Source organism: Haliotis asinina, chromosome 9, assembly GCF_037392515.1.
Source record: "Haliotis asinina isolate JCU_RB_2024 chromosome 9, JCU_Hal_asi_v2, whole genome shotgun sequence".
NCBI classification, from domain to species: Eukaryota; Metazoa; Mollusca; class Gastropoda; order Lepetellida; family Haliotidae; genus Haliotis; species Haliotis asinina.
Window position 1 is genome coordinate 43,626,347 of NC_090288.1, and position 25,676 is coordinate 43,652,022.

Here is a 25,676-nt window from a genome sequence, read left to right on the forward strand (position 1 = left end):
TGTCAAAACACATTGTATAAAAAATATATATCACGAAAATCTTTAAAGCTTAGAAGTAAAACTTAGTGACACAATATATGCACTTGAGTGTCTGTACAATACAGGCAGTTTGGCAAGCCATCATCACCACTAAAGGCAACCTTCTTGTACTACTTCATTACTGTATTAACTCTGAATTGTGATGTGAAATTACAAAAATTTTAAAAATTCAAATTCATTTGTACTATATCTAAACACTTCTCTTAAAAAAATTCATTGTCAAGATTTTTTCCACACAAAAAGTATTTAGAAACAAAAGTTTAAAACAAATGTTGTCGCTCTTCAAATTTGTCTTCAATCATTTTGGGGGACTTAAAATCTGAAAATGTCAACTCTAATCTAATGCACATCTTTTTGGCAATAGTTCTGGGGTGTATGTAATGAAGTGATGGATAACAGTAAATATATGGTATTGCAAACAACGACATTGCAAGGAAACATGAACAGGTAACTTTACAACACAGCAAAAACAAATGTACTACAGCCAATAAGAGATGCAAAAGAAAAAATATATATCTGGTCATTGCAGTTAATAGACATTATTTCTAAATTTATTTACAATTTTTTTCACAAGCGTATCTAATGAATACTAAGCACACCTTTCATTAAAGGCTCTCACTGTTTTCCTAGCCATGAACTAAAAACATAATTAAAACCCTAAATACTTTCATAAGAAGGAAAACTTCTCTAAATCTTCCAGTCACAGGCTCTCACTGTAAACATACATTCACTATGGATATGACAAAAAAAATGGTGATAAAATGACTAAGATAATAAAATACTGAAAATTGCACAGAACAATAAATATACAAGATGAATGTTTCCTTGTCCAGATGGCTGAAGTGCCTATTGCCTTCAACATTTCTGACAAATGACAACTGTAAGATGCAGGCCAACTTAGCAAATTTTGTCTTCAGGTAAATACAAATTAATGTATGTGCTTATCTAAATGTCAATTCATTTTGAAGACAAATATCTGACTTGCTGGTTTGAAGGCTTCTTTCATCTGCTAAGACATTTAAAATGAATCCTGAATTGCTGATTGAAAAAAGGTCATCGGGCATGATCTCTTAGGAGATGCGTTCTTATCTTCATGTGCAATAAATCATATTCATGAAGACATGATTTGTTAGCCAACAACAATTTTTTCCATGAATCATTTCATTCATGAACAACCATTTGCCGTAAAAAGAAAATTACTTTACCTTCTAAAAACAGTTCAATTACATATTTTAGCCACTTTTTGAAAAGTTTCAACCTCTGATCAACTGCAGTTTCCAAATTTGTGTTTCACTAAATAATACAAACTTAAATATATCCCATTATCTACGGCAATAGGCACTTTAGTCCATCTCTCTCATAATACCATAATGCCATCATCCCAATCAAAATGAAAATGTCTACTTTTTGGTCACATGAAACTCTTACCCTGATAATACTTTTCAACATAGCAACTTCTACCAAATATCTGTTTGACTGAGATTACATGACATACCAACTTATTGAAGAAAAATGCATCAAACTCTCCTGTCCTGAAAACCTTCCCCAGAAGGAGCATGTGTCTGTTGCACACTCTTACAATGCTGACTCGTAGAACAATGTACAACACATTTCCATAAAAGCATGCCAGAAGAAGATCCCAGTCAACGGAATGGTCAGGATTCTTGGGTAATTACAAAACTGTTATAGGTTGATTTGACCTTGGAAAACAGCACATGCTGGGTAAGTCGACACAATTTCCTCATTCACAGAGTCAACTGGTCAACAGATATGTGAAGATCCTGGGGCAAATTTGAAAAATAAAACCATCATCCAAGTTTATTTAGTTATCTCATTAATATACTCAAAAAGCTGTCGAGCATGACTATATTAAGTGATTCTATAAAATTACGAAAACATATAGTCCTAACATTTTGCATTTAATGCACATACCACAGCTGTTCAAAACAAGCATTCTAGTCCTTACAAGCTAACACAATATTATGATAAGTCACTTTTGAAATTTCTTAAATATGAAAAATGCTCATCCATGAAAGAAAAACAAACACTGCTCTTGCCCCAAAGACTCATATTAGAATTTTGCTCTCCATGTCAGTCGGTGGGTGGACTAATCCACTCAAAACAGATAGTCATGATTAAATTAAAAAATCAACCAAAAAAGCTCAACTTCAGATGAAAGGGATGTGTCAACACTACAAAATTAACAAAAATGGTGACTACAGTTTGAAGTGCCTCTTGACTGTCTGTGTATCTCCAATAAACTCTGTACTGCACACACCAAATGCTCTGGTTGTACAAATACAAAAGTGATGTTGCAATTCATTCATTCAAGTCCATGAAATTCAAAATCATTGTCGGAAATGATACAAAAGGATTCTTCAAAAATATCTGCAAACTATCCAGTGAGATTCCTGAAGAATTAAGTTGTGTGGGGATGTGTGATGTAACCATGGTAACTCAAGAGCACAAAGATGTGGAGAAAATAGAGCTCTACAGTCTCTCAAGCAAGTGTTAGCGTTTCAAGCATCCATTGCCTTTATTAGCATTTAGACTCCACTAAGCCTCACAAGCATCCTTAAAAACGTCTCTTTCAAGCACCAGTTAGCCTTTCAAGAAGCTGATAATTATACTCTTTCAAACACCTGTTAGCCTTATAGGCATCCTTTAAATAAGCCTCTTTCAAGCACACGTTAGCCTTCCAGTAACTGATAATTGTTCTCTTTCAAGTACCTGTTAGCCTCTCAAGCACCAGTGAACCTCAAGGTTCAGAGAAATGTTTATGCAAAGGCCTCTTGACATCAAAATGTGATAAACTGAAAATACAAATCACCTTGACTGTCATACACTGTGTGTTTTTTTTTAATTCTACTAGAAACATGAATGGAAATGCACTCTTAAAGCCAAGCTTTATGCTTTTAGAACTAATTCAAACCGAGCAAATTCCTGCCGATGGAAGGGAGACAACTGTTTCAAAATCTGCTTGACTGGGACATGAGAGACTGCAGAGCATCCAAATATGACACCATGTAAGTACTAAATACATAAGGTATAGTGACACTAATGTACACTTCATATCACATGGAAAACTTGAATGTAATACTAGAACCAGTGTATCAGCATTTATCACTCACACTTTAACAATGGAAATGAGACAATGATCATGATGCCGATATTTATTGTCACATTCTCTCTGAGGAACTTATTCCTTAATTATTCCATTAAAATGCATACCTGAATCATTCTGAGAAATTCAGATCTTATTTTGTTCCTGTAAGCATAAACCCTGATCTAATTGTGACAGGCCAATAAATACCCTTTAAAAATCCTGCTAAATTCTGAAAGTGATATTCAGAATATCTTTCAGCAAGACATTAGGTTACAGTTTTTTTCGAAACCGATTTCATCAATAAAGATTTCATTACTTTCTTGTACTAATAATATCAATCACCTGTAAAATAGTCTTTTAAAAACTTTTAAAAACATCTTCCCTTTCAAAGTTTCAGTCATCATCTTCACTGAATAAAAATCATGGGATTTAAACTAAAACCAAACATCATTTCACACAATTAAAAGTTAAAAAGAACGCATAATCATAACAGAAACCAACTTTATTATACACCTTGAAAGGAGGTACCGGTATTCCTCCACTATGCCCATCATTGTAGCTGAATAGATTCCTGACTGCACTGGATTATGCCAGCTCTGCGTGCAACGTCATATTTGCTTTGACACAGCAGTACAGATATCGTTCCCCAAGCTACTGATTCTGTTTCTTGGAAATGCACACTGGAAAAACTGTATTGCACATTTATCGATCACTTCTTTGGGTACAAACTTCACCTTGGCCATTATGCTTGTTTTTCTTCAAATGCTGTATGTAGAGTTGACCACTTTGAATTACACGGAGCAGTTCTATGCTCCACTTCACGTATACTAGTTCTACTATTAAGTATACAGTTTGCCCTATAACCATTGACAAGACTCTGAAACACCTCGTGTCATTAGGCTAGACTACCGGTGACTTTATATGACAGAGGCACAAACAATGAAGGCAAAATGGAAATGATTCTGACTCTGGGAATGATATAAAGCCCCAGCTAATGAGTAGCACTCTTGGACACAACCTTCTTTCTGTTGGTTTGATGGTGTTTGGGCGCTTAAATCATTGCAGATGTTGTGTTGTCACACTTTGTCACACATCCATAGCTGAGGTTTCGCTTCTGCTCCGTGATGCCTAGAGGTGAACTCTGACCTCACAGAGGTCGATGTAGCCTGCATGGCACACCCATTATGACCTTGACCTAATGTGAAGGTGAAGGTCATGTCTTGAGAACAACCTGCAGATCTTCTGGGAGAGAAGTAATGATGGCATCTAGATGAGATTGGAGTTTCTGTATACTGTCCTTTGCCACAATTAGCTGATTGTTTCCTGCAAATTTCTACAAGAGAACAATAGAAGATTCAGTTACTGTGAAAGACTGACAGATTGTGGATGATAATGTACACAGAGTTCTGAATCATAGAAACATGAGAACAGGCATATGAACGAGAAACTTGTTTGAGTGTAATTAGAAGAAATTTGAACGTTATTCCAACCATTCACAACATGAACGCTTAATAAGAGTGATTGAGGTCAGTTTTACGCTACTTTTGGCAATATTCCAGCCACATCATTGCTGGGAACCGCACAAATGGGCTTCGCTCATTGAACATAAGTGGGGAATCAACCTGGTCTTTGGCATGACAACAAAACCACTTGGCTACCTTACTGTAAGGGCAAAGATTTGCACAAAGGCCAGATTTTGTGGGTTTTTTTCATAAAGGCACAAATGGCCATGCATCCTCTTATTATCTCTATCCAATGGCACTATTTCAGTTCACAGATTTCTGTCTGTCACAGTCTTTGTTCAATCCCCATCATACACATGGTTCTGGGTTTCGCCCAGAGTTTAATCTTCTAATCACAATCATGTTTTCTATACCACTGACACCTACCATCTTTTCTCGGAGGCGGATTATGAGATCCACCACCTCCACTTCTTCCTTGTCAGCGACCCAGTCTACCAGATTCTGAACACACAGAGATAGACATCAAACACAGGAACATGAGGTGCTACACCGACCTACAGATCATAACCTCATTTACAGATTTCTCTCTGTCAGCTCTGGGTCAGATGTCAAAATGTACTGGCAAACAAATCTAAGTTGAGTGCCATCGTGAGAACTGACCAGTATTAGCATGTATCAGTGCTACCACTGGCACTTAACATTGTGAACGAAGGGGTCCTAGGTTAATAACATTATATGTCACTGCTCTGGTCTGAGAATGTTATACCTGACCATGCTTGCCTAACTTTGACATATTTTATTCTCACAAAATATATATATCTATATATCCGAATATTAACGACTTGCTACACTGACCACATTAAGAGCATGGTGTGTGCAGCAGAATCAATTTCATTGTCATGCATTGCAAGTGTACAAATCTACATATGCCCTCCCTTACACTAACCAAATAGATTTGCTCATTCCCGCGCAGCGCCTACTTCTCGTACACACATTCTCTGCACTGGTGCAACTTATCCTTGTTTGCCAGTACACATGGGGCTTTACGCATTGTACCCATGTTGGGAATTAAACCTGCATCCTGTGCATGACAAATAAATATTTTAGCCACTAGGCTGGGTAGCGCAGGAAATACTGACAGGAATTACTGACCGCACTACACAGCACATCCATGTGCAGAATCTGTAGCTTCTTGTTGACCTCCTGCTGCCTCTCAAAATACCAGCCCTCAAAGTTGGGTGATCGGAAGTACCGTCTGGAATGGAGCATCATATAAATGAGTGAGTGAGCAAGTGAGTGAGCATTGTGATGAGGTTAAGTGTTTGTGCCTATTATGATGTTAAATGGTTGGAGCTGTGATGATGTTAAGCATTTTTTTGATAATGTTGATTGTTTATAACTGTTAATTGTTCATGGCGGTGATGTTAGTCTACACATTTTACCATCTCAGAACATAGAGAATAATATGTAGCCTCTGTAGTTCCAGGAATAGGCTTCCAATCATTATTATGACTTGCTTGAGAGGCATATTTTGAAGTTGGAAGTAAATAGAATTTGTGTATATGGATGACAACTTCTTTAATACTGGAACACGACGTTTCGACACAGGTTCTTGTATCGTTTTCAAAGTGTAAATGATACAGGGAGAGAACAGGCGATATATATACAAAAACTAATTAACAAGTGATGATAAAGACAAAGAGTTAACAATGGATACAAGGATAACATGGAAGCCAGTAGTGCACAGAGCCTAGTATGAATACAAGTTAACAATGTGATGATAACTAAGTAAGCCAGTGAGGTACACAGAGTGGGTTGTTTGAGAGATGTTTTTGTCAACCTTAATGATTACCCACCCCAGTTAGTGAACAGGACAGTTGTAGCAACTTTATTGCCACCTGCTACCAAACCCTCCCTACCTGAATCGGCTCCAATAAAGATTTCCATCCCATACATCGTCAAACCCTCCCACCATATCAGCAGACTTCTTAAGCAACAAGCAGGAATAGACACCACCTTTACTACCTCTGTCACCATCAACAACCTCCTACAGGCCAATGGAAGAAAACACCCGCAAGCCATAAAACCCAACCCCAAGGATGTAATCTACAAAATTGACTGCAATTGTGGGCACTCATACATAGGAGAAACATCCAGTCCTGTCGACACCAGAATCAAGGAACATCAGAAATCAACCATCAAATCGGACCAGAAATCAGCAGTTTCAGATCACATAGCGGCCCAATCCCGATCACCTAATCAACTGGACTGACTACACCATCCTCTCAAAGAGCCAATCAGACTTTACCAAACGGAAAATAACTGAAGCTATCAACATCAAACGATAACGACCCCTGATTAACAGAGACCAAGGTTACCCCATCCCCATGGCTTACGATGAGCTCCTCAAACCACTCTAGCCTACTGTACAAACCAACTCTGTGTACCTCACTGGCTTACTTAGTTATCATCACATTGTTAACTTGTATTCATACTAGGTTCTGTGCACTACTGGCTTCCATGTTATCCTTGTATCCATTGTTAACCCTTTGTCTTTATCATCACTTGTTAATTAGTTTATGTATATATATCGCCTGTTCTCTCCCTGTATCATTTACACTTTGAAAACGAAACAAGAACCTGTATCGAAACGTCATGTTCCAGTATTAAAGAAGTTGTCATCCACATTCACTTATTCTATACAATCACTATTATGGTTAGTTGGCAAGAAGAGTTGTCTCCCCTACCTATACAGCCCCTCCCAGTCGCCCTTCGTGCCTGACGTCAGTTGTGGCCCCGAGGTCTCCACTGTCCGAAGGAACTCATCAGGGTCAAAAGGTCGTAGATGAGGTGGCGCCTGTGAAGGAGAACAGTATTGTAGTGGGTGACTTTTGGTTTTATGCTGCTTTCAGAAATATTCCAGCAAAACATCATGGCAGGGGACACTAGGAATGTGCTTCAAACATTGTGCCCATATGAGGAATTGAACCTTGGTGTTCAGCATGATGAGTAAATGCTTTAACCACTAGGCTGCCCCATCACCCCCAAGAAGAGAACAGTACATTGGCCAAGGTACTGATTGTATTCATGGGGACAACACAAGACTATGGTACTGCAGGAAATTTCTTCACTGATGCCTTCAACTTTCAGAAACAAATAAGATAACAAAAAGCAATCACTGCTAAGAAACTGAGACATATTTTCAACATGTTCATGCTCTTGAACTTCTTTCCATGAAGTTTGATTTGTGTTTAGATATATTTCCCTACCTTGTGAGGCGAGATATTTCTCTGTAGGGGCATGAGACTTGCCATGTAACGTTCCTGGAAACACAATCAAACACAAATGAATCATTCTGTAACTGCTTGACACCTCGAAGTTGTTTGTTTGATAACCATAACTCAACACAGCACTGCACCTTCTATGTTACCACTGGTATAGTCAAGTCTGGAACAGTCCAGCTTGATGAAGCCCAATACATTCGACAGACATTGGACCTGATAACCCAGTACTTGAATTCATGATCTTTAACACATGCCATTGAATAAAACCATTATCAAACAAGACCAACGAAGTCAGTGGATCATTTTGATCAATTTTAATTCACAATCTCCATGGAATAATTATGCCCTGAACTTCATTCAGAATAAGACATAATGATAGTCGATAGTTGTTAAGGGGAAAACTGTCCAAAGAGTGAAAAACATCATCTAGAACTACAAAGATGGGGATTATGAATATTTAAGGGATAATTCTTTGATGAGGTGAAGACAAAGTTTCTTTAAATGTTTTATAGTACATAGAAGTATTCCAGTATTTCTTTGTAGTGAAGAAGTTTCTTTAAATGTTTACAGCATATAGAAGCATTTCATGGTGCCATTTCCACCACACTTGAAGGACAAAAGATGATGTACACCTAATGGCAGCTCCTGGCCCAGTTTGGGAGACATATATAACATGACTCTTCTACGACTTACCAAGGGGATCATGAAGCTTTGTGTAAGCTCTAGATAATGGCGGCGGAGGATAGCGTTCTGGGCCTCTACAGGTCGATGCATCTGTCCCTGCAACATGCATAACAAATAATCTAAACAGATCAACTGACAAGCGAGTCTGGTTAACACTACCTTGAACCAGATTTCAGTTATATATGTATCAGCTTAATATGGGAGAGATGCTTAATGGCATGCATGTCCTAGATTTACAACTTCCGGGCAGAATTCATAGTAGTGTTGAAAGGTATCTGAACCCATGATCCAAGGTTTGGGGCATGTCAAAGGGAAGCAACTCACTTCACACTCTAGCTTCTGAAAACAGATTATAATTGCTGAAAGAATAAAGTTAGTTTCAAAATGCACTTTTCAACTGTAACCACGTACCTTTAAGAGTCTCTTAAGAATTGTCTTGTCTTTGCTCAAAAAGGCTTTGTAACGTGTGTACACACCTGCAAACACAAAGGAGTGTTGAACATCATTACACAGCAATAATTTAATTTAATGTACTTGGCCAAAATTTCATTTTAGAAAAGGAAGTGGGTGTGCAATTCCTAAACCCTAAACATGATGTCTTGTAATACAAACATTACTTTATGTGCACAGAACAAAATGGTAAATGTCATTACATGATAAGTTTAATGAAAGTGAATATCTTTTGTTATGAAACAAGAGAAAGAATGTGTCATGTAAGAATCACATATGCTGTGGCTCAAGTAGTTTGGTTGGTTTGTTGTTTAAAGCCACATCTGGCAATATTCCAGCTAAATGGAGGTGGTCAGGTGATTATGAATAATCAAGTCTGGGCCAGACAATCCAGTGATATATCTGCATATCTGACAGTCAAGTCAGTGAGCCTGATCCCCTGCTCCTGTTTGTTGCCTCTTTATAACAAGCACTGAGTACTAAAGGCCATTTCCAATCTGGATCTTCACAGGTCTGTGACTCAGGTTATCGTGGTATGTATCAATATAAGGTAGGCCATGACAGTCACATCAGTAAATGATCTTCACAGGGCCATTACAGTCACATCAATAAATGATCTAGCTTCCATTGTTAAATGTGAGGGCTACCAACTGAGGCAATGTAGCTCACCTGGTTTGGAGTCCAAGGTCTTCAGGGCACTTGCTTTCTTTAATTTGTTGAAAGGCTTTGGAGAGCTGCCTGAAACCACAGAGTCATCTTCCATCAAAGATCTCCAGACATGTCAGAATTTCTTTTATTACTCACCCATTGAAGATATCAATGCTAAATAATTTTACAAAGTTATTACACAATGTTAATACCATCGCATGATGCCGTAAGTCTGACGTCAAAGTTATGGCATCACAATGACAATACCTCTGTCACAGTAGTATTAGACCTTGATTGACTACCGTAAAGCAGAGTGTCATCACACTTGCCTAAGTTTTAGGAAAGAAGTACTTTGCTTGATATTATTTTGCTAGTGTTGGGTGAGTAATAAACAAAATACTAAAGTATGTCCCGTGTAACACCATATTTATGAAACTCATGTATCGGTATCGGAATCTAACTCTCTGTCTTGTAATTTTTGATTGCAAGAAGTTTCCCGTACATGTAGATGTTTCCATTTTCAAAGTTTGTCCATTTCCACCTTCAATGTTACTATATATACTGAACATCATTGAAAACGCACCACCCCTGGTGCGTTTTCAATGATGTTCAGTATAGTTTTGACTGGTCACAGTGCATGAAATTGCAGTTTTGTTATGTCCTTGGTAAATAAGATTTTACTTGGAATGTGTTCCACATTATGTAATGTACTATAATATGGATGTACTTTGGATCCTTCAAATAGTTATGGATCCTTCAAATAGTTATGAAAGGCAGTGAAGTTTTACTGAAAACGTGTATGATAAAACCCAATGTGAGACAGTACTTAAGTTGTGCCTCATTTGATTAAATGTGAAAGGCTGAACCCATTTGTGGACACCACACTAAAGTAAGTGAGTTAGTCTGTCACCAAACCATCTCAAACTTGCCTTGATAATACACAGTATATACACTGATGGAGAATTAAAATATCTTTCGCATCAGTAAAAGCACCTGCTGACATCAGTCTTACCTATCCCCCCCCCATCTCCCTGACCTTGATATGTGGCCAGTACAAGCACCTGCTGACATCAGTCTTACCTATCCCCCCCATCTCCCTGACCTTGATATGTGGCCAGTACAAGCACCTGCTGACATCAGTCTTACCTTCCCACCCATCTCCCTGACCTTGATATGTGGCCAGTACAAGCACCTGCTGACATCAGTCTTACCTGTCCCACCCATCTCCCTGACCTTGATATGTGGCCAGTACCAGCACCTGCTGACATCAGTCTTACCTGTCCCACCCATCTCCCGGACCTTGATATGTGGCCAGTACAAGCACCTGCTGACATCAGTCTTACCTATCCCACCCATCTCCCTGATCTTGATATGTACCCAGGTACAAGCACCTGCTGACATCAGTCTTACCTATCCCACCATCTCCCTGATCTTGATATGTACCCAGGTACAAGCAACTGCTGACATCAGTCTTACCTATCCCACCCATCTCCCTGATCTTGATATGTACCCAGGTACAAGCACCTGCTGACATCAGTCTTACCTATCCCACCTATCTCCCTGATTATGACATGTGGCCAGGTACAAGCACCTGCTGACATCAGTCTTACCTATCCCACCCATCTCCCCAATCCTGATGATATGGGGCCAGTGCTGCAGTGTCTTGGCAAAGAAAGGGTTGGTCACTCCCAGGATGACCGAGGGGCTGGAATAAAGCAGGAGAGGCATGGAGAGAGCAAGAGAAGTTGTCACACACCATGTTACAGTAGAACAGGATCCAGCTTAGGTATTTCCCACAAGTTAGTATTACAGTGAGTTAGTGAATATGCCCTGTTGTTTGCCATTTCATAGAGGGATAGCTCATAAGTGACTACTGACATCTTTAGCTGAAAATTTATGGGGGAAATAGCTTTCATGAAAAACAAAGAAAATATTTCTTTATGAATTTTAGCAAATATCTACAAATACTGGGCTTCAAAGTATTTCTCGCATTTTTCAGCAATAGAAGTGTTTTGTAAATCCCAGAGCTCCTTGTGGCTGACTTTATTAGTAGTTCTATCCTTAGCTCCATGTTGTGAAAAAGGGGTGAAGTACAGTCATGATATTACGACATAAGACCAGACCAATTATTTCTGGTTTTACAGATTTTTGCCCTCAGAAAAGCTAAAGGCAGGAGGGATAAAAAACTAAAAATAAAATCACCAATCAACATAAGATTCCTTTTAAATGATCGAAGCATTTTACTTTTGGCAATTTATGAGGGAGTGAGTGAGTGCACTCAGCAATATTCCAGCTGTATGGTGGTGGTCTGTAAATTAATCCAGCCTGGACCAGACAATCTAGTGATCAACAACATGAGCATCGATCTGTGCAATTGGGAATGGATGACATGTCAACCAAGTCAGTCAGCCTGACCACCTGATCCCGTTAGTTGCCTCTTACCACAAGTATAGTCACCTCTTGTACCAAGCATGGGTTGCTGAGACCTGTTCTATCCTGGATCTTCATGGGTCAGCAATTTATGAAGTGTACATGGGGCATAAAACAATGTAGAAAATTGTCTCTGGTAAATTTACATCTTTGGCCACTAAAACATTAGGCATTTGTTTTTTGAGGAGGAAAAAATAATTTTAATTGTTTTTCAGATTCTTGAAAAAATATGTCTGGCAAATCCTTAAAACAAGAAATATAATTGGTCTGGTCTAAACACCTGAAACAAGCTCTACACATGTAAAAAAAAACTAAGGTAACTCACGGAGCCTGAACTTTCGTGGTGTACTCCTTGAACTCACTGTCGTGTATTGTGAAGTATGGCCGGAAGTCCGAGCAGTACCGCAGGGGGGCTATCAAACTGTAGACAATATACAGTGTTTCACACAGCTATCTCGGAAAGACATGCCAATGAGGCTGGTAGTCTGATATTACACATAATTTCTGGTGTCCTCCCAAAACGCCGACCTCCCAAAACACTGACGTGTTAAAACAACAAATGTTATGGTTCATTGCATTCTAGTTTGTTACTCTGTAACCTTCATTAAATAATGAACTAGTCCAACTAATCCTACTCTCAAAACACGAAGACAAAAGACTTTAAAAAGTGTTTATTTTTTCATAAGTTATCAAACATATTGTAAATATAAGCACCGCATAAGGACATCAACAACTGGAAATTTCATTTGATATTTAGGTAGGCACTTTATACATGCTATAGCAGAGACGTATTCATTGTTTCATAACTCATCAAATATATTATATCAGCACTATATAAAGACACGTGAAATGAAATTGTCAGAGTTCAACTATGGCACTACTTGTCACACGAATGTCACAGTTCATGTCACTAGACTTCAATACTTCAGTGATGGCAGAATGATGTCACAAGGGTTTGTCAACCAAGTTTGAGCAGATGCCCCACAGCATCGAGGAACTCCATTGATGTCTTGGTCCCAACATGGAGGGATGCTTGAAGACGGAAGAGCCTGTTGTCAACTTCTCGGTAGACCCTTTTCCTAGGAGGGGGAGCGGCACCAAGATTGATCTGCTGGAGTTTGGCTCTTTCGTTGATCTCGACCTTCTGGATGATTTCCACAAATCTGTAGACGTTGCGGTGGTGGTGGGGGAGCTGCTTGCTTAGTCTGCTGTGGAAACCTTCTAGGTTGTTATTGGTCCTCGGATGTTCACCAGAAACATTCACGATGAAGTCGCCAGCTGTTGTGCACTTTCCTTTGCACTTGCTCACAGTACAACGCCGGTGAACAAACTCACCTCTGACTTTATTCTTTGTGTAAGTGTGACCTTGAAGAAATACCTGAGGGGCACCCTTCTGCGACTTCACGTACTCTACTCTCTGAAGACTAGCCATCTCTGTGGTTGTTGAAAACCTATGTCCTCTATCTTATATAGTTTGCGAAAAAATAATCCTACTAACTATGTTTTAAAATCAAATTGTCAACAAAACATTGTTTTCATTATCTGAATAAATGACTCTTTGATCAAAACAGGGAGAAGATACATACATTATTACTAGGAGTTCTTTGATCAAACATAATGCTGTTTCGTGTGCAAACACATACATGCACTAAACAGGGAGAAGATAATGTATATACAATGTACGCTCTGAGTAGCAAAAGTCAATTAATGTGAGTACTTTGATCAAACCTAATGCTGTTCCATGTAAAAACACATACTAACAAGACTAAATGGGCGGGTTCATTTATCAGTGGGTGAGACAGGGCTGTTCTTACAGTCACACCTCATTAATTTGTCTGGGTTACAGGAGGTCGGCATTTTGTGCGGTCGGCGTTTTGGGAGTGAACCTAATTTCTTGGGTTTAAGGCATTTCATTTTAGATTATGTTTATTATTATTTAAAGACTCTATGATTATAAAACTTCAAATAAAGAAATAAAGTGGTTAAAGTCAAGGCAATAATTTGATTACAAAAGTACATGAGCAGAATTACAAATGTGAAAGCCAAATATTAGAGAACCATTCAACAACAGGAATAATTATGTAAATATACACACTTATAAAGCAAATGTTATTGGCCTCAAAGTGAGGCTTCACCTACGTCACTACAATTTAACAGCCATCATAAATGAACAGGCATGAGAAGTGAATCTCTAAAAAATGCTTCCCTCAGTTGAGAAAAGTAGAGCTGGTGAACCTGTGAACAATGTAATAATGAAATACTCTCTAACTCCTAAGACACGTTACCTATCCCTGATTAAGCGTTATGCAGGTTAGTTGTCTTTTGTTTAATGCAGCACTCAGAAATAGTCCAGCCAACCCGTCCAGCCAAATTACAGCAGACATGATTGAGTCTGGACCAGATAATCGGGTGAATAACTGCAGGAGCATTGATCTACACAAATGGGATACCAGATCTTGTTTAATCAAATTAATTTTAACTCATGGGAGAGCTGTGATACAAGAATATCAGTGTTTTACCAGGAAACCCAAATCACAGGGCTGACACTCACTTGATTAAAGCTTGAACACAGTTGCTGGTGATGGAGGGAGAGGCGGCCATCACGACAACGGGCTGAAACAGAACAATTGCTGTAAGTTAAAGCTCTCACAAACATGCTTATACATTTTTCTCTTTCAGCAAACATGTTCTTTTTCATTTCTGCATATTATTTTTTCAATTATTTGTCAGGTACACAGATGCAAACTATGTACTTACACATCACACTTAATTCTTTACTGTAAGTGTAGTTTATCTGTCATGACTAAAATTATGTCACACTCCATTCTTTCATATTACTACAGCTAACCAATCATGACATGATAGAATAATGTGGTCCTTAATGGCTTTGACTGGTATACAATATACAATGTACAATATACAATGTACAATATACAATGTACAGTATACAATGTACAATATACAATGTTTATCTGTAAAGTTTCAATAGGTAAATATTTCCCAATGAATACACATTGTCATTGACAAATTAGAATTGGAAAATCGTAAATTTCAAACAAATTCCAAAAACAATATTCTATTGCCTTATTTAAAGGACAACAATGGTCCAACCCTCTATCACATTAACTGATGTGCCTGTGCAATCACTAGTTGCCAATTTGTGCTGAAATTCAAGTCCAAAAGAAAGCAAATTTTGGACATGTGAAGAAAAAAGCCGCCAATTTTCAATGCTTTCACTGTTGATGCCTTTCACTACACAGTGAAAGAGGATTTCCAATCTAAGAGAAGAAATCAATGTGAAAACAAATATTGGTGAATTCAAAACATAAAGGCTGATAGTAAAGAAGCCATGTCACCTCACCTCTCCCACAAGTACAAGCTCCCACAGCAGTTGAATATGAGGTAGAATAGACTGAAATGCACTGCAATAACAAAATGTAATCATGTCAACAAAACGTTGGAAAGTGGAAATTCATTAAGTCATGATAAATGTGAAAAGGCATGAAACTGACAACAGATTCTCAACAAATTGATTAAAATTGATGTTTCATACCTGTATATATCAACTTCATGTAATGAAGGTAGGATTGTGTGCGCTGGAATATCATGCTGAAATAGCAAAAATATAAAATCAATATGAAGTCACCTACACACATTATTCAAAAATCAGTGAAAATCAGAAAACAGTATACGATAAATATTTGTAAAGTAGTAAGCAAATGACTGAACTCAGTTAACGTTTCTACCCAATGAGTTTGAATTCAGGTCGAGTGAGTTCGAATATTATGTCAAATCAGCAATATCCTAAGTTGTAATAAAATGTCAAAATGACAATGCTAAAGTTACAGCGTAAAACAATTGTGCTCCATCCAACTAAATGGTTTTATATTGTTGTTTTAAAAGACTTTCAGTAATATTCTACCTACATGACAGGTTTGTAAATAATCAAGTCTTGACCTGACAAACTAGTGGCTGATATTATGAGCTACGATCCACACCATTAGGATACAATGACATGCAGTCAACCAAATAATTTATTCTGACTACCTAATGCCCTCAGCTGCAGTACCCAAATAGAAATATTAGTGTTGTACAGAGGGTGACTGTATTTGGTTTTACGCCGCATCAAGCAGTATTCCTGCAATATCATGGCTAGGAACACCAGAAATGGGCTTAACATATTTTATCACCCAAAACTGTGCTCTACAGGAGGTATTGCATGTGTGAGATCAGATGATACCTCCTAGGAGATATTGTTTGGACAGTAGATTTTGCACAATGCCCTGACAATGCTATGATGTCATGAACTTGATCCTTGACATTGCTGCACTGCAAGTCTAATGGCAGTGCTGTGTTCAGAGATGTACATTTTTCACTGAAATAATGAAGAATGATTTTGGATGATATGTATAATCTCACCTGCATGTCTACTGATATCAATTATATCAACACTCGTTGATAAAGGTAAAAATATCCTTGACAAGCCATGAATATTTGTTACTTCATGTGAACTCATGTTGATATATTTGATATCAGTAGACACTTTAGATTCTCTGAATACCTATGTAGGGAATCAGACTTGAGTTTTTGGCATGATGAGCTGAAACTTTATCCACTAGACTACTTTAACTTAATCCAGAATGTCATGGGTTTTTATGACCTGGTACAGTTTGTTTGTTTGTTTGTTGTGCAATGCTGCCCACATCAATAATCCATCTACATGATGGCAATCCATTAGTATTGACTTCAATATGCATCAAACAAATTCCAATATGTTTTGCTTCTGTCAAACAATAGGCAATCAACTACAGGTGATATTATCCATCTAAAAATCAAGTCATTACCTCAATGTCACTAACGAAAAATTATCATTGTTCATTACCTGTGTATGTTAAAACAAAGTGTCTGGTATCGGATTAAGATAAGAAAGAAATTTGAATACACTTATCCAAAGAGCAAGGGTCATACTGAGTGTGCTTTCAGCAATATCCCAGCAAGATCACATGGGGGACACCAGAAATGGGCTTCACACATTGTACCCATGTAAGGAATCGATCCCTGGTCTTCAGCATGGCTAGTTAACACTCAATCCAATAGACATTGCCCAATGACATAATAATATAGAGCAACAAGCATTCCTCACTAGTCTACTGGAACCTGAGTTAGTTGCTGCTACAGTCTACTGAAAATAAACATAAGGTTTATTTAGACTGCTATATTACGGAACAGACTGTGGTCAGACTGACTCAAAGAATCATCCAGCGGAGGTAACACACATCAGCTCCCTAACAAAAGTGGTTACAGAGATAGATTATTGTATTTGGAAGTATTTTCACTCAGGAAACATCCAGAAAATATGTCATTTGTGTGCATGTTATTGTTGGAAAAGGTACTCGAGAGTTGGGTCAAATTTTGAGACGCAGGAACAAAGTTATTTCTTTCCATCCTGTTTGAGCACAAGTATGAAACTATAGAAACTAGGGCTGGCTAGGAGGATCAATAATCAGAAATATCATTAATAGGATTAATTGTTTAACATTATTGATATGAAAATACAGTCTTCTCACTGTTAGCATTTGCTGTTAGAGGGAGTATCTCACTTATTCACAGCTTTTGCAGTTAGTCATAGGAAATGTCATTCACATGCAGTGAAACGTTGTAATTTATTCACTGGACATGCTGAAAAATCATAATAGTGAATGAAAGAAAAGAAAAATTAAAGACGAAATTGATTCCTTACAGATGCATTCACTAATTCAGCCAGCAACCATGACTTTACAGCTATTCAAGGAACAGCAAGGGCATACAACTCTGTGAGAGGAGTTATCTCCCCTGCACAGTGGACTCACCGGGATGGGGATGCGTGGCTGGGGCTGCCCTATCACTTTGTCAGTGCAACAAGGAACTCTAACCTAGACAGGGAAACATAAACACGGCAACTCAAAACAAATACAAAACAACCCAAACTGCAACAGCACAACAATGGGGATCAACTAACTCTACGGCGCAGGTTGACAGACTATAGTGGAGGTCGACAGACTAGAGCAGAGGTGGAAAAAAACACAGCTGAGTCAATGTAGACTACAGTAGATGTTGATGTTAGCATTAACTACAGTGAGGGATCTACCTGGACTACAGTGGAGGTTGACATAGGCTATTGTGGAGGTCAACAGACTTGACCAGATGTCGACACAGACTAAAGCGGAGGTCTACATAAACTACAGTGGAGGTAAAAGCATTTTGATAAGCATGGCTTGCGCAAAGCGTTTTCTGATTCTGTGGTATTTTACAGGTAAGTATTATTGGTACTTTAATTCCACCTTGGTGGATGCAGGTGATTGTAAAAGGACAAAATGTACATTTTGCAGTGAACACATCATTCCATGAGAAAAACATATTTCTTAAGAATTTCTAAAGAAATTGTGATACTTCAGCACAATCTTCTACAGTTTAGTTAAGATCCACCATTGTAATGCTGTTGCAAAATGTCTCATGCTGGTCATAATATATTCTGGTTGCCAGGGATACAGTCCATTTATCTATCAAACCAAGTGCTGTTGTCTATTCAGTAAATATCCATCAGTTGTTCATTTAACCCTCTATCAACAGGTGTCACTCACACTCAAGTTATCATTTTGTGACAACAGGTAATCTGTCATGACAAATTTATTAAGTCATTTGCAAACATTGGGACAGAATTTACTAGGTTAAATAGAAAAAATACCCCAATATAACAGACTTATGACTGTCAAAGGAGAAGATCCTGAATTTAGTTAAAATGAGGTGTTCTTTAATCTTAAACTTTCTTTGAGAAGTATATGCATAATTTGATGAGAAAGCAATGGTCATCAACGTACGTTTTGTCTTTCCGAGAAAAGATATACATAGATGTATGTGAACTGACCATAGCACTTAGACATTAAACAGACTTTCACAGTTTAAGACCAGCAAGAGACAAATAAAAGAAAGGTTCAACATGCATGAATTAATGTAATCCTTACTCAAAATAAAATTCAGAATCAATTGATTTGAAAAAAAATAACATTAATACCAAGGAAATTTATCTACAACTTTCATTTCCAGTCAACAACAGAAAGGTAGAATTCAGAACGTCACAATAAGAAGTGCATCAAAGCCCACAGGATTGAAGCAGTCTGAGTCTCATTTAGAAGACCAGCATCACTATACCACAGTACACTGTACCTGACATACTAAATACTGAGTCTTGTCAGTCTCAGAAATACAGTTCTCATACGACTGGTCCACTGGACTAGAGTATACCTTATTTCACAAGATCTCACACTTTGTAACTGGTCCTGCTTGAATGAGACGAAAGACTTTACTATGAGTTCAGTTTCTGAATCTTATTCACTTCCCACTTGAAGCACTGAGAATTGGATCAGAATTACAGTCCTCAAGAGCAAGTTAACGAAGAGTACCATCACTGGGTGATTACCAGCACTTGTCCATGGCACAATATATAAAGCCTAAGGCAGGAAAATCAGAAAGATTCCAATGATTTTGTCTGAAGAATAATTAAACTGCAACAGTATTATTAAGAGCCAATGTTTCTCAGTCAAACATAATTTCACTGCTTAAGCAAAATTAACACCTTCTGGTTCAAGACTAATTTCTCTGCTCTAACAATATTATTAAATCATGCTGGTTCAAGCATTTCTTCATTACAGTAGTATTAAGTTTTGATGGCTCAAGCGTAACTTCAGTGGTTGATATGTCACAAATACTAAAATACCTGTTTTCAAAGCAGGGATTTACTCTTGCATGGTGAGTTTCGAAATGTCAAATTAAGAAATGCTTCAGCAGAAGAGATGTATCTTGCTGGTGTCTAGGTTATGTAACAAACTGAGGCCTAGCAACCAACAACTACAGATGTTGGTCAGGTACAGAGTCACTGATATTGCAGGCATTGGTCTACAGAGGGATGGCCCAGCTCCAACTGGCCTGGCACAGGATGAGGAAGAGGACCGACACTGACATACCTGTATTACTGTACCCATGATGGGGAGGTTCAGTGTGTCGCCTGGCAGCGGCATCGGCCATTGGTCAATGTCATGACAAGCTGAAACATTTGTAAACACCATGGTGCAAATAGGATAGAGATTAAGAGCTCGTTTTGGTTCTCTAAAATTGACAAATTTTAAATTTGTTGAAACTATGCACAAATGTCAGACAAATTCTAATAAATGACAAGAAGCCATTTTTCTTTTGTACATGTTCAAGTTTTGACTTCTGTAATTATCAAATACATAGATATTGAAAGCATGTATGACTAAAAAAGATTGAAATGCAAGAAGAACAGTAAATTTATCCATTGATGCTGTGTTTATGTTCATTTTAGGAAAAAAGCTTGAATCAATAATCTGTCCTTGTTAAAATTGTAGAAAAAGGATTTCTAACAGGAAAAACCCTGACTTAAAACTAATGAAGTCTTGTAGGATACCTTAAAAACAAGCAATTAAATTTATTTATAAAATCTCATCTAAACAGTCCTATATTCCTTGAAGTCTTCAGAAAATTAAAGAAAAAGTTAAAAAATCAAATGATCCACAGACCTGCTTCTAGACTGGGTTCACCATTTTCAAAATACTCAGGAGCGACAATGCCAACAAGCTGACTGAACAGAGACACAAACGGCAGACGACTGATGAGAACCACCGACTGAAAGACAAAACCAGACACAACTCAAGGATTTTGAAAATGGTATGGTAGAAGATGGTACCTAACAGAGCCTTGAATCAGCAAATTCTAATGATGCTGTCAGGGTAAAAATAAAATAAATGGAACCCAAAACTTGGAAGTTTATCTACCACCATGTTCTCTTACCTTCTGGAAGTATCCTCGTCTAATGGTCTTGTCCTTTGTCTGACGGAAGTAGACGAAGCCGTAGTAGTGAGCACTGTCCGACTGTAACAGAAGACATACACGGTACCTACTTGCTTGACAGTCCTGTACAACACACCAAGAATGCATCTACCTGTTTGACAGTCCTGTGCAACGCACCTAAATTCATCTTCCTGTTTGACAGTACTGTGTTAGACACCTAGAATTCATCTACCTGCTTGACAGTCCTGTACAACACACCTAGAATACATAATCTATCTGCTTGAGAATCCTGAATAACAAACCTGTTTAGTTTTGTTATTGAAACCAATAGGAACATTTCTCAGAGGCTCAATTTAATACACCTGCTGAACCAGTAAGCCCTAAACAATCACTTTGTTTGGTTGGTTTACAGGTCTAAACAACATAAAATGGAAACAATGTATGACTGATTCTATGTGCTTTTTATCATTTGTTTTTGCTTTCATTTATCACAGTTTTATTATTAAATATTCCACGCACAACCAAAACAGAAAAATCACCATGTACTACTGAAGACATTTGGAGCTATTGTGCCATAAAACATTTTTTTTATTAATATGTTTCCTAAATCTGTCCAAGAAATTAATCTTCAGCCCCCCAATACATTTCCTTTGGGCACTCCTCCTGAACTTTTCACACAATATTCTGTAGAAAAATAATTAATTTGGTCTGCCCTGACAAGAGTTAAGGATTTGCCTGTCAATTTGCTCAGTATTCATATTTTGATGACACAGCTAAACTGTCACATGTTATCACAGGGCAAATCAATGTTAACATCTGTACTAAATTGCCATGCTGCCACTGAATGAGTCAGCCTTTACATTTTTAAATATTTCTTGTATGGACATCACATAAAATCTAAACTGGCGGAATACTGCTTTGATACAACAGCAATGGAATATTGACTGCTTTTGTGTATGTAATATTTAAAAAAATGTGTGAAAGGAAAATCAAGTTGTTTTATATGAAGAGGAATATTCCTGTTGAGCACAAATATATTTTCCTTCATGTCAACGTTATGAGTGAGTGAGTAAGATTAGTTTCATGCCACGCTCAGCAATATTAAATAATTGAGTCAGGATGAGACAATCCAGTAATCAACAGCATAAGCATCTATCTGTGTAATTGGGGACCAATGACCTGTGTCAACCAAGTCAGCGAGTCTGACCACGCAATCCCATTAGCTGCCTCTTATGAAAAGCATAGTAGCCTTTTGTGGCAAGCATGGGTTGCTGAAGACCTATTCTACCCCGGATCTTCACAAGTGCCCATAACGCATGCGCAGTGAATAAGTTCAAGGAGCTTGAAACAGTATGCATGCCCAGAGAATGAGGTCGTGAGCAGTAGGCTTGTCTTGGTTGTGTACACAAACAAATAAATAATCTACTCATTACGTCAAAAAACTTGTTGATACTGGTAAGCAGTCTCTGTCACAGACAAAGCTCAATGTCTGGTTTATTGACACCTATATGTCTGCCTGCCAGTCTGCTAAAGATTATATGCAATACAGACCTGCAATCATTGACCATATGCAATTTGTACTTAACACCTATCAGGCTATATGTCATAAACAAAGTATATTGATTTATGACTCATGCACCCAAGTCCTTTCTCTGCCACATTATATAATTAGGCAGGTGTGATACTTGTACACATGACATGTTTTCATGTCTGTGGGTTGCCAGCAAACTACATTCATTTTTCTCAGATGACTGGATCTGATGGAAACTGGTGCAAACTCTTGTCAGTTTCAAGTCCTGCTTTGTACTTGGATGAATGACAGTTTCCAGCCACGCAGTAGCTCACCATCTGTACTGAGATGATTCAGGGAACATGTAGTTACAAAACCCAACATCACTATATACATTCTTTACAGATAACAGACCCGTGAAGGTCCCAGGGTAGACTAGGCCTTCAGTAAGCCATGCTTGCCAGAAAAGGTGACTATGCTTGTCATAAGAGGTGACTAACTGGATCGGGTGGTCAGACTCGCTGACACAGGTCACTGGTTCCCCACTGCGCAGATCGATGCTGATGTTGTTGATCCCTGGATTGCCTGGTCCAGACTTGATTATTTACAGGCCGCCGCCATATAGCTGGAATACTTTACGCATAACAACTTTTTCTATAATGTATATGATTTTGTTTGACAACAGTTTATGAATCCATACTGAAACGACGCATCTAGTACAATTAAGGAAGTTGTTATCCCAAAAGAATCTTACTTTCTTGTGATGCGCCAAACTACTAAAATGCCCTTCAAACAGATCATCTTTCTGTACACAGAATGAGCCCTCAGCGTATCAGCAAATGAACCAGCCAATCAGAAACCGTTGATACACTTGAATTGCACACCCACCAGCTATGACTGAATTCGGCCTCCCGATGGCATTGCTTCTTTGGGAAGTAAGCCGAAGTACAAAATAGTGCACTTTTGAATCGCGATTGTATGCTTATAATTTTATTTGTTTTTTGACTAGCAGCAATGTATATATTATGTCATGAATAAGTGATAATTGTGTTTTAATTATGTTTGATTTTTTGGTTGCATGTGACCTTTAAATCATACAATGAATCTTATCCTGTCACCAAAAATAATTGAATTCTGAAAACTTAGTCCTTAGAAGGCAAAACAAGTGAATTTTGAAAAGGGAATTGGCAGCCAACTTTGCTTTCTGGTGGCCTATATGTTTTGGCAGCCATCTGGAAATTTTGTAGTTAATGCATCTGGCAGCCATCTTGGATTATACAGATTAAAATTTAAAGGTGATGACTATGCAAAATTTTGTGCTTGCATCATCATTTGAACAGTTCAGTCATTTATCTGCATTTTTGTATGTGGTTACCTGAAGCGAGACAGGACAGTCTCTGTTGTATTGACTATGTGCCTGGATCATCTGCCGTCGGCCTGGGCACTGTCGGATGCGGAAGTGAAACTGTGTGTCACCCATACAGCCTGCAGGAAAACACAGGAACATGAAACAAAAAGGCCATGTGTGTCAATAGTATCATAGCTCTGGGCAGCAGCCTAGGTGCTAATGAGAGACACAGTGAACAACAAAGAATTGACTGATCACATATGTTGAGCTGTATCAGTGATACAGGAACATAGCTGCAGCAGCAACAGACCATGAGAGTGTTGAAGGGTGCAAATCTTGCTTTCTTTAAAGAAATCTTGTTGGCAAATGTGATGTTCAGAAACATCACTACAATCTAGTCTGTAACAGATAAATTGGTGATTGATACTATGAGTTCTGGCACACACCATTAGTATACAATCATACCCAATCGACAATAAAAAAACTCGGTCACCCTTTCCACCTCTTAGGACTTAGACTGATGACTGGCAGAGGAATCTTAACAATGCTCATAAAGATGCCTGGATCTCTGCATAAGTCCACCTTACAGCTAGAGACAAGAGTGAGTGAGGTTCCATTATATGTAGATGTCTGCAACATTTTGCCACAGCAAAGGATACTTGACTGGTTACATATTTTGAATCAATGTTGCAAATAAAAACTCAGGGAAATCATTAATCCCATAAGCAAGACAAAATTTATTGCTCAAATGGAATTTCCGTTCAGATAAAACAAACATATTTCAGCTAGTTTCTGAGGAAACTTTTTTCTAAATGAGTGACATAAAATTTAGAACACATTACATGTCTATAGTCACATGGAACGTCCTACATAAAACATATTGACCTTCACAGTGTCTGAGCAACAAGATCATGTCATCCAAATTCGCCAGTGTTCTCTTTCTGTTTCAAATTTCCTGATGACTTTATCATGACACCACATCCTGGTCTTGATGTAAAATGAAACCAAACCCCTGATAGCTGAAGAATGTTGCGCTTGCCCTTGAAACATGTAAACATGTATAGGCGCATGTTTGTACTTGAAGGCCACTTGCCCATTGTAAAGATGCTGTATATTATAGTATGGTGGATGGATGGATGGATGGATGGATGGACGGAAGGATGGATGGATGGATGGACAGACTGACTGATCTATGGGAAAGTGGATGGATGATGAACAGATGGTTGGGCAGGTGGATGGATGGATGGACAGACTGATCTATGGGTGAATAGATGGATGATGGACAGATGGTTGGATGGGAGGCCAGGTGGCTAGATGGGTGGGCAGGTGGATAGATGGATGGACAGATGAGTGGATGGATTGAAAGATGGATAGATGATTAGATGGGTGAATGGATGGGTGGGTTTACAGACTGATAGATGGTGGACAGATGACTGGATGGGTGGATGGACAGACTGATGGATGGGTGGATAGATTGAAGGGTTGACAGACTGATGACTGATGGACAGATGACTGGATGGATTGACGGGTGGATAGATGATTAGATAGGTGAATGGATGGGTGGGTTTACAGACTGATAGATGGTGGACAGATGACTGGATGGGTGGATGGACAGACTGATGGATGGGTGAATGGATTGAAGGGTGGATAGACTGATGGATGGGTGGATGGATGATTGAAGGGTGGGTAGGTGGATGGATAGATGAATGGATACATGAATGGATCAGTGGATGGGCAGATTGGTGGATGAACGGATGGGAGAAAAAGTGGAAGGACGATCAATTGGTGGGTAGCTGGATAGATGGATGGACAAACAGATGGGCAGAAGGACAGTTGGATGGTGCTACATATCTTAAAGGTCACATGCAAC

At 38.4% G+C, this 25,676-nt stretch overlaps 1 protein-coding gene across 2 annotated transcripts in view; it reads right to left on the minus strand.

Moving 5' to 3' along the window:
- Positions 1-3,632: 3,632 nt before the first annotated feature.
- The window catches only part of LOC137296277 (protein DENND6A-like), a 34,412-nt gene continuing 12,368 nt past the window's right edge, over positions 3,633-25,676 (minus strand). Inside the window, exons 4-21 of one of the 2 annotated variants that reach the window (XM_067828031.1) lie at positions 23,834-23,943; positions 20,949-21,029; positions 20,678-20,783; positions 20,105-20,184; positions 17,954-18,016; positions 15,658-15,713; positions 15,466-15,526; positions 14,656-14,717; positions 12,430-12,525; positions 11,285-11,379; positions 9,696-9,764; positions 8,988-9,052; positions 8,586-8,672; positions 7,878-7,931; positions 7,356-7,465; positions 5,761-5,863; positions 5,035-5,109; positions 3,633-4,478 (exon numbers count right to left, since the gene is read on the minus strand). In XM_067828031.1, the coding sequence (XP_067684132.1) occupies positions 4,359-4,478; positions 5,035-5,109; positions 5,761-5,863; positions 7,356-7,465; positions 7,878-7,931; positions 8,586-8,672; positions 8,988-9,052; positions 9,696-9,764; positions 11,285-11,379; positions 12,430-12,525; positions 14,656-14,717; positions 15,466-15,526; positions 15,658-15,713; positions 17,954-18,016; positions 20,105-20,184; positions 20,678-20,783; positions 20,949-21,029; positions 23,834-23,943 (1,493 nt within the window). In that variant the 3' untranslated portion in view covers positions 3,633-4,358. The remainder of the gene's footprint in view (positions 4,479-5,034; positions 5,110-5,760; positions 5,864-7,355; positions 7,466-7,877; positions 7,932-8,585; positions 8,673-8,987; positions 9,053-9,695; positions 9,765-11,284; positions 11,380-12,429; positions 12,526-14,655; positions 14,718-15,465; positions 15,527-15,657; positions 15,714-17,953; positions 18,017-20,104; positions 20,185-20,677; positions 20,784-20,948; positions 21,030-23,833; positions 23,944-25,676) is intronic. The other variant, XM_067828032.1, reaches the window with a different exon arrangement.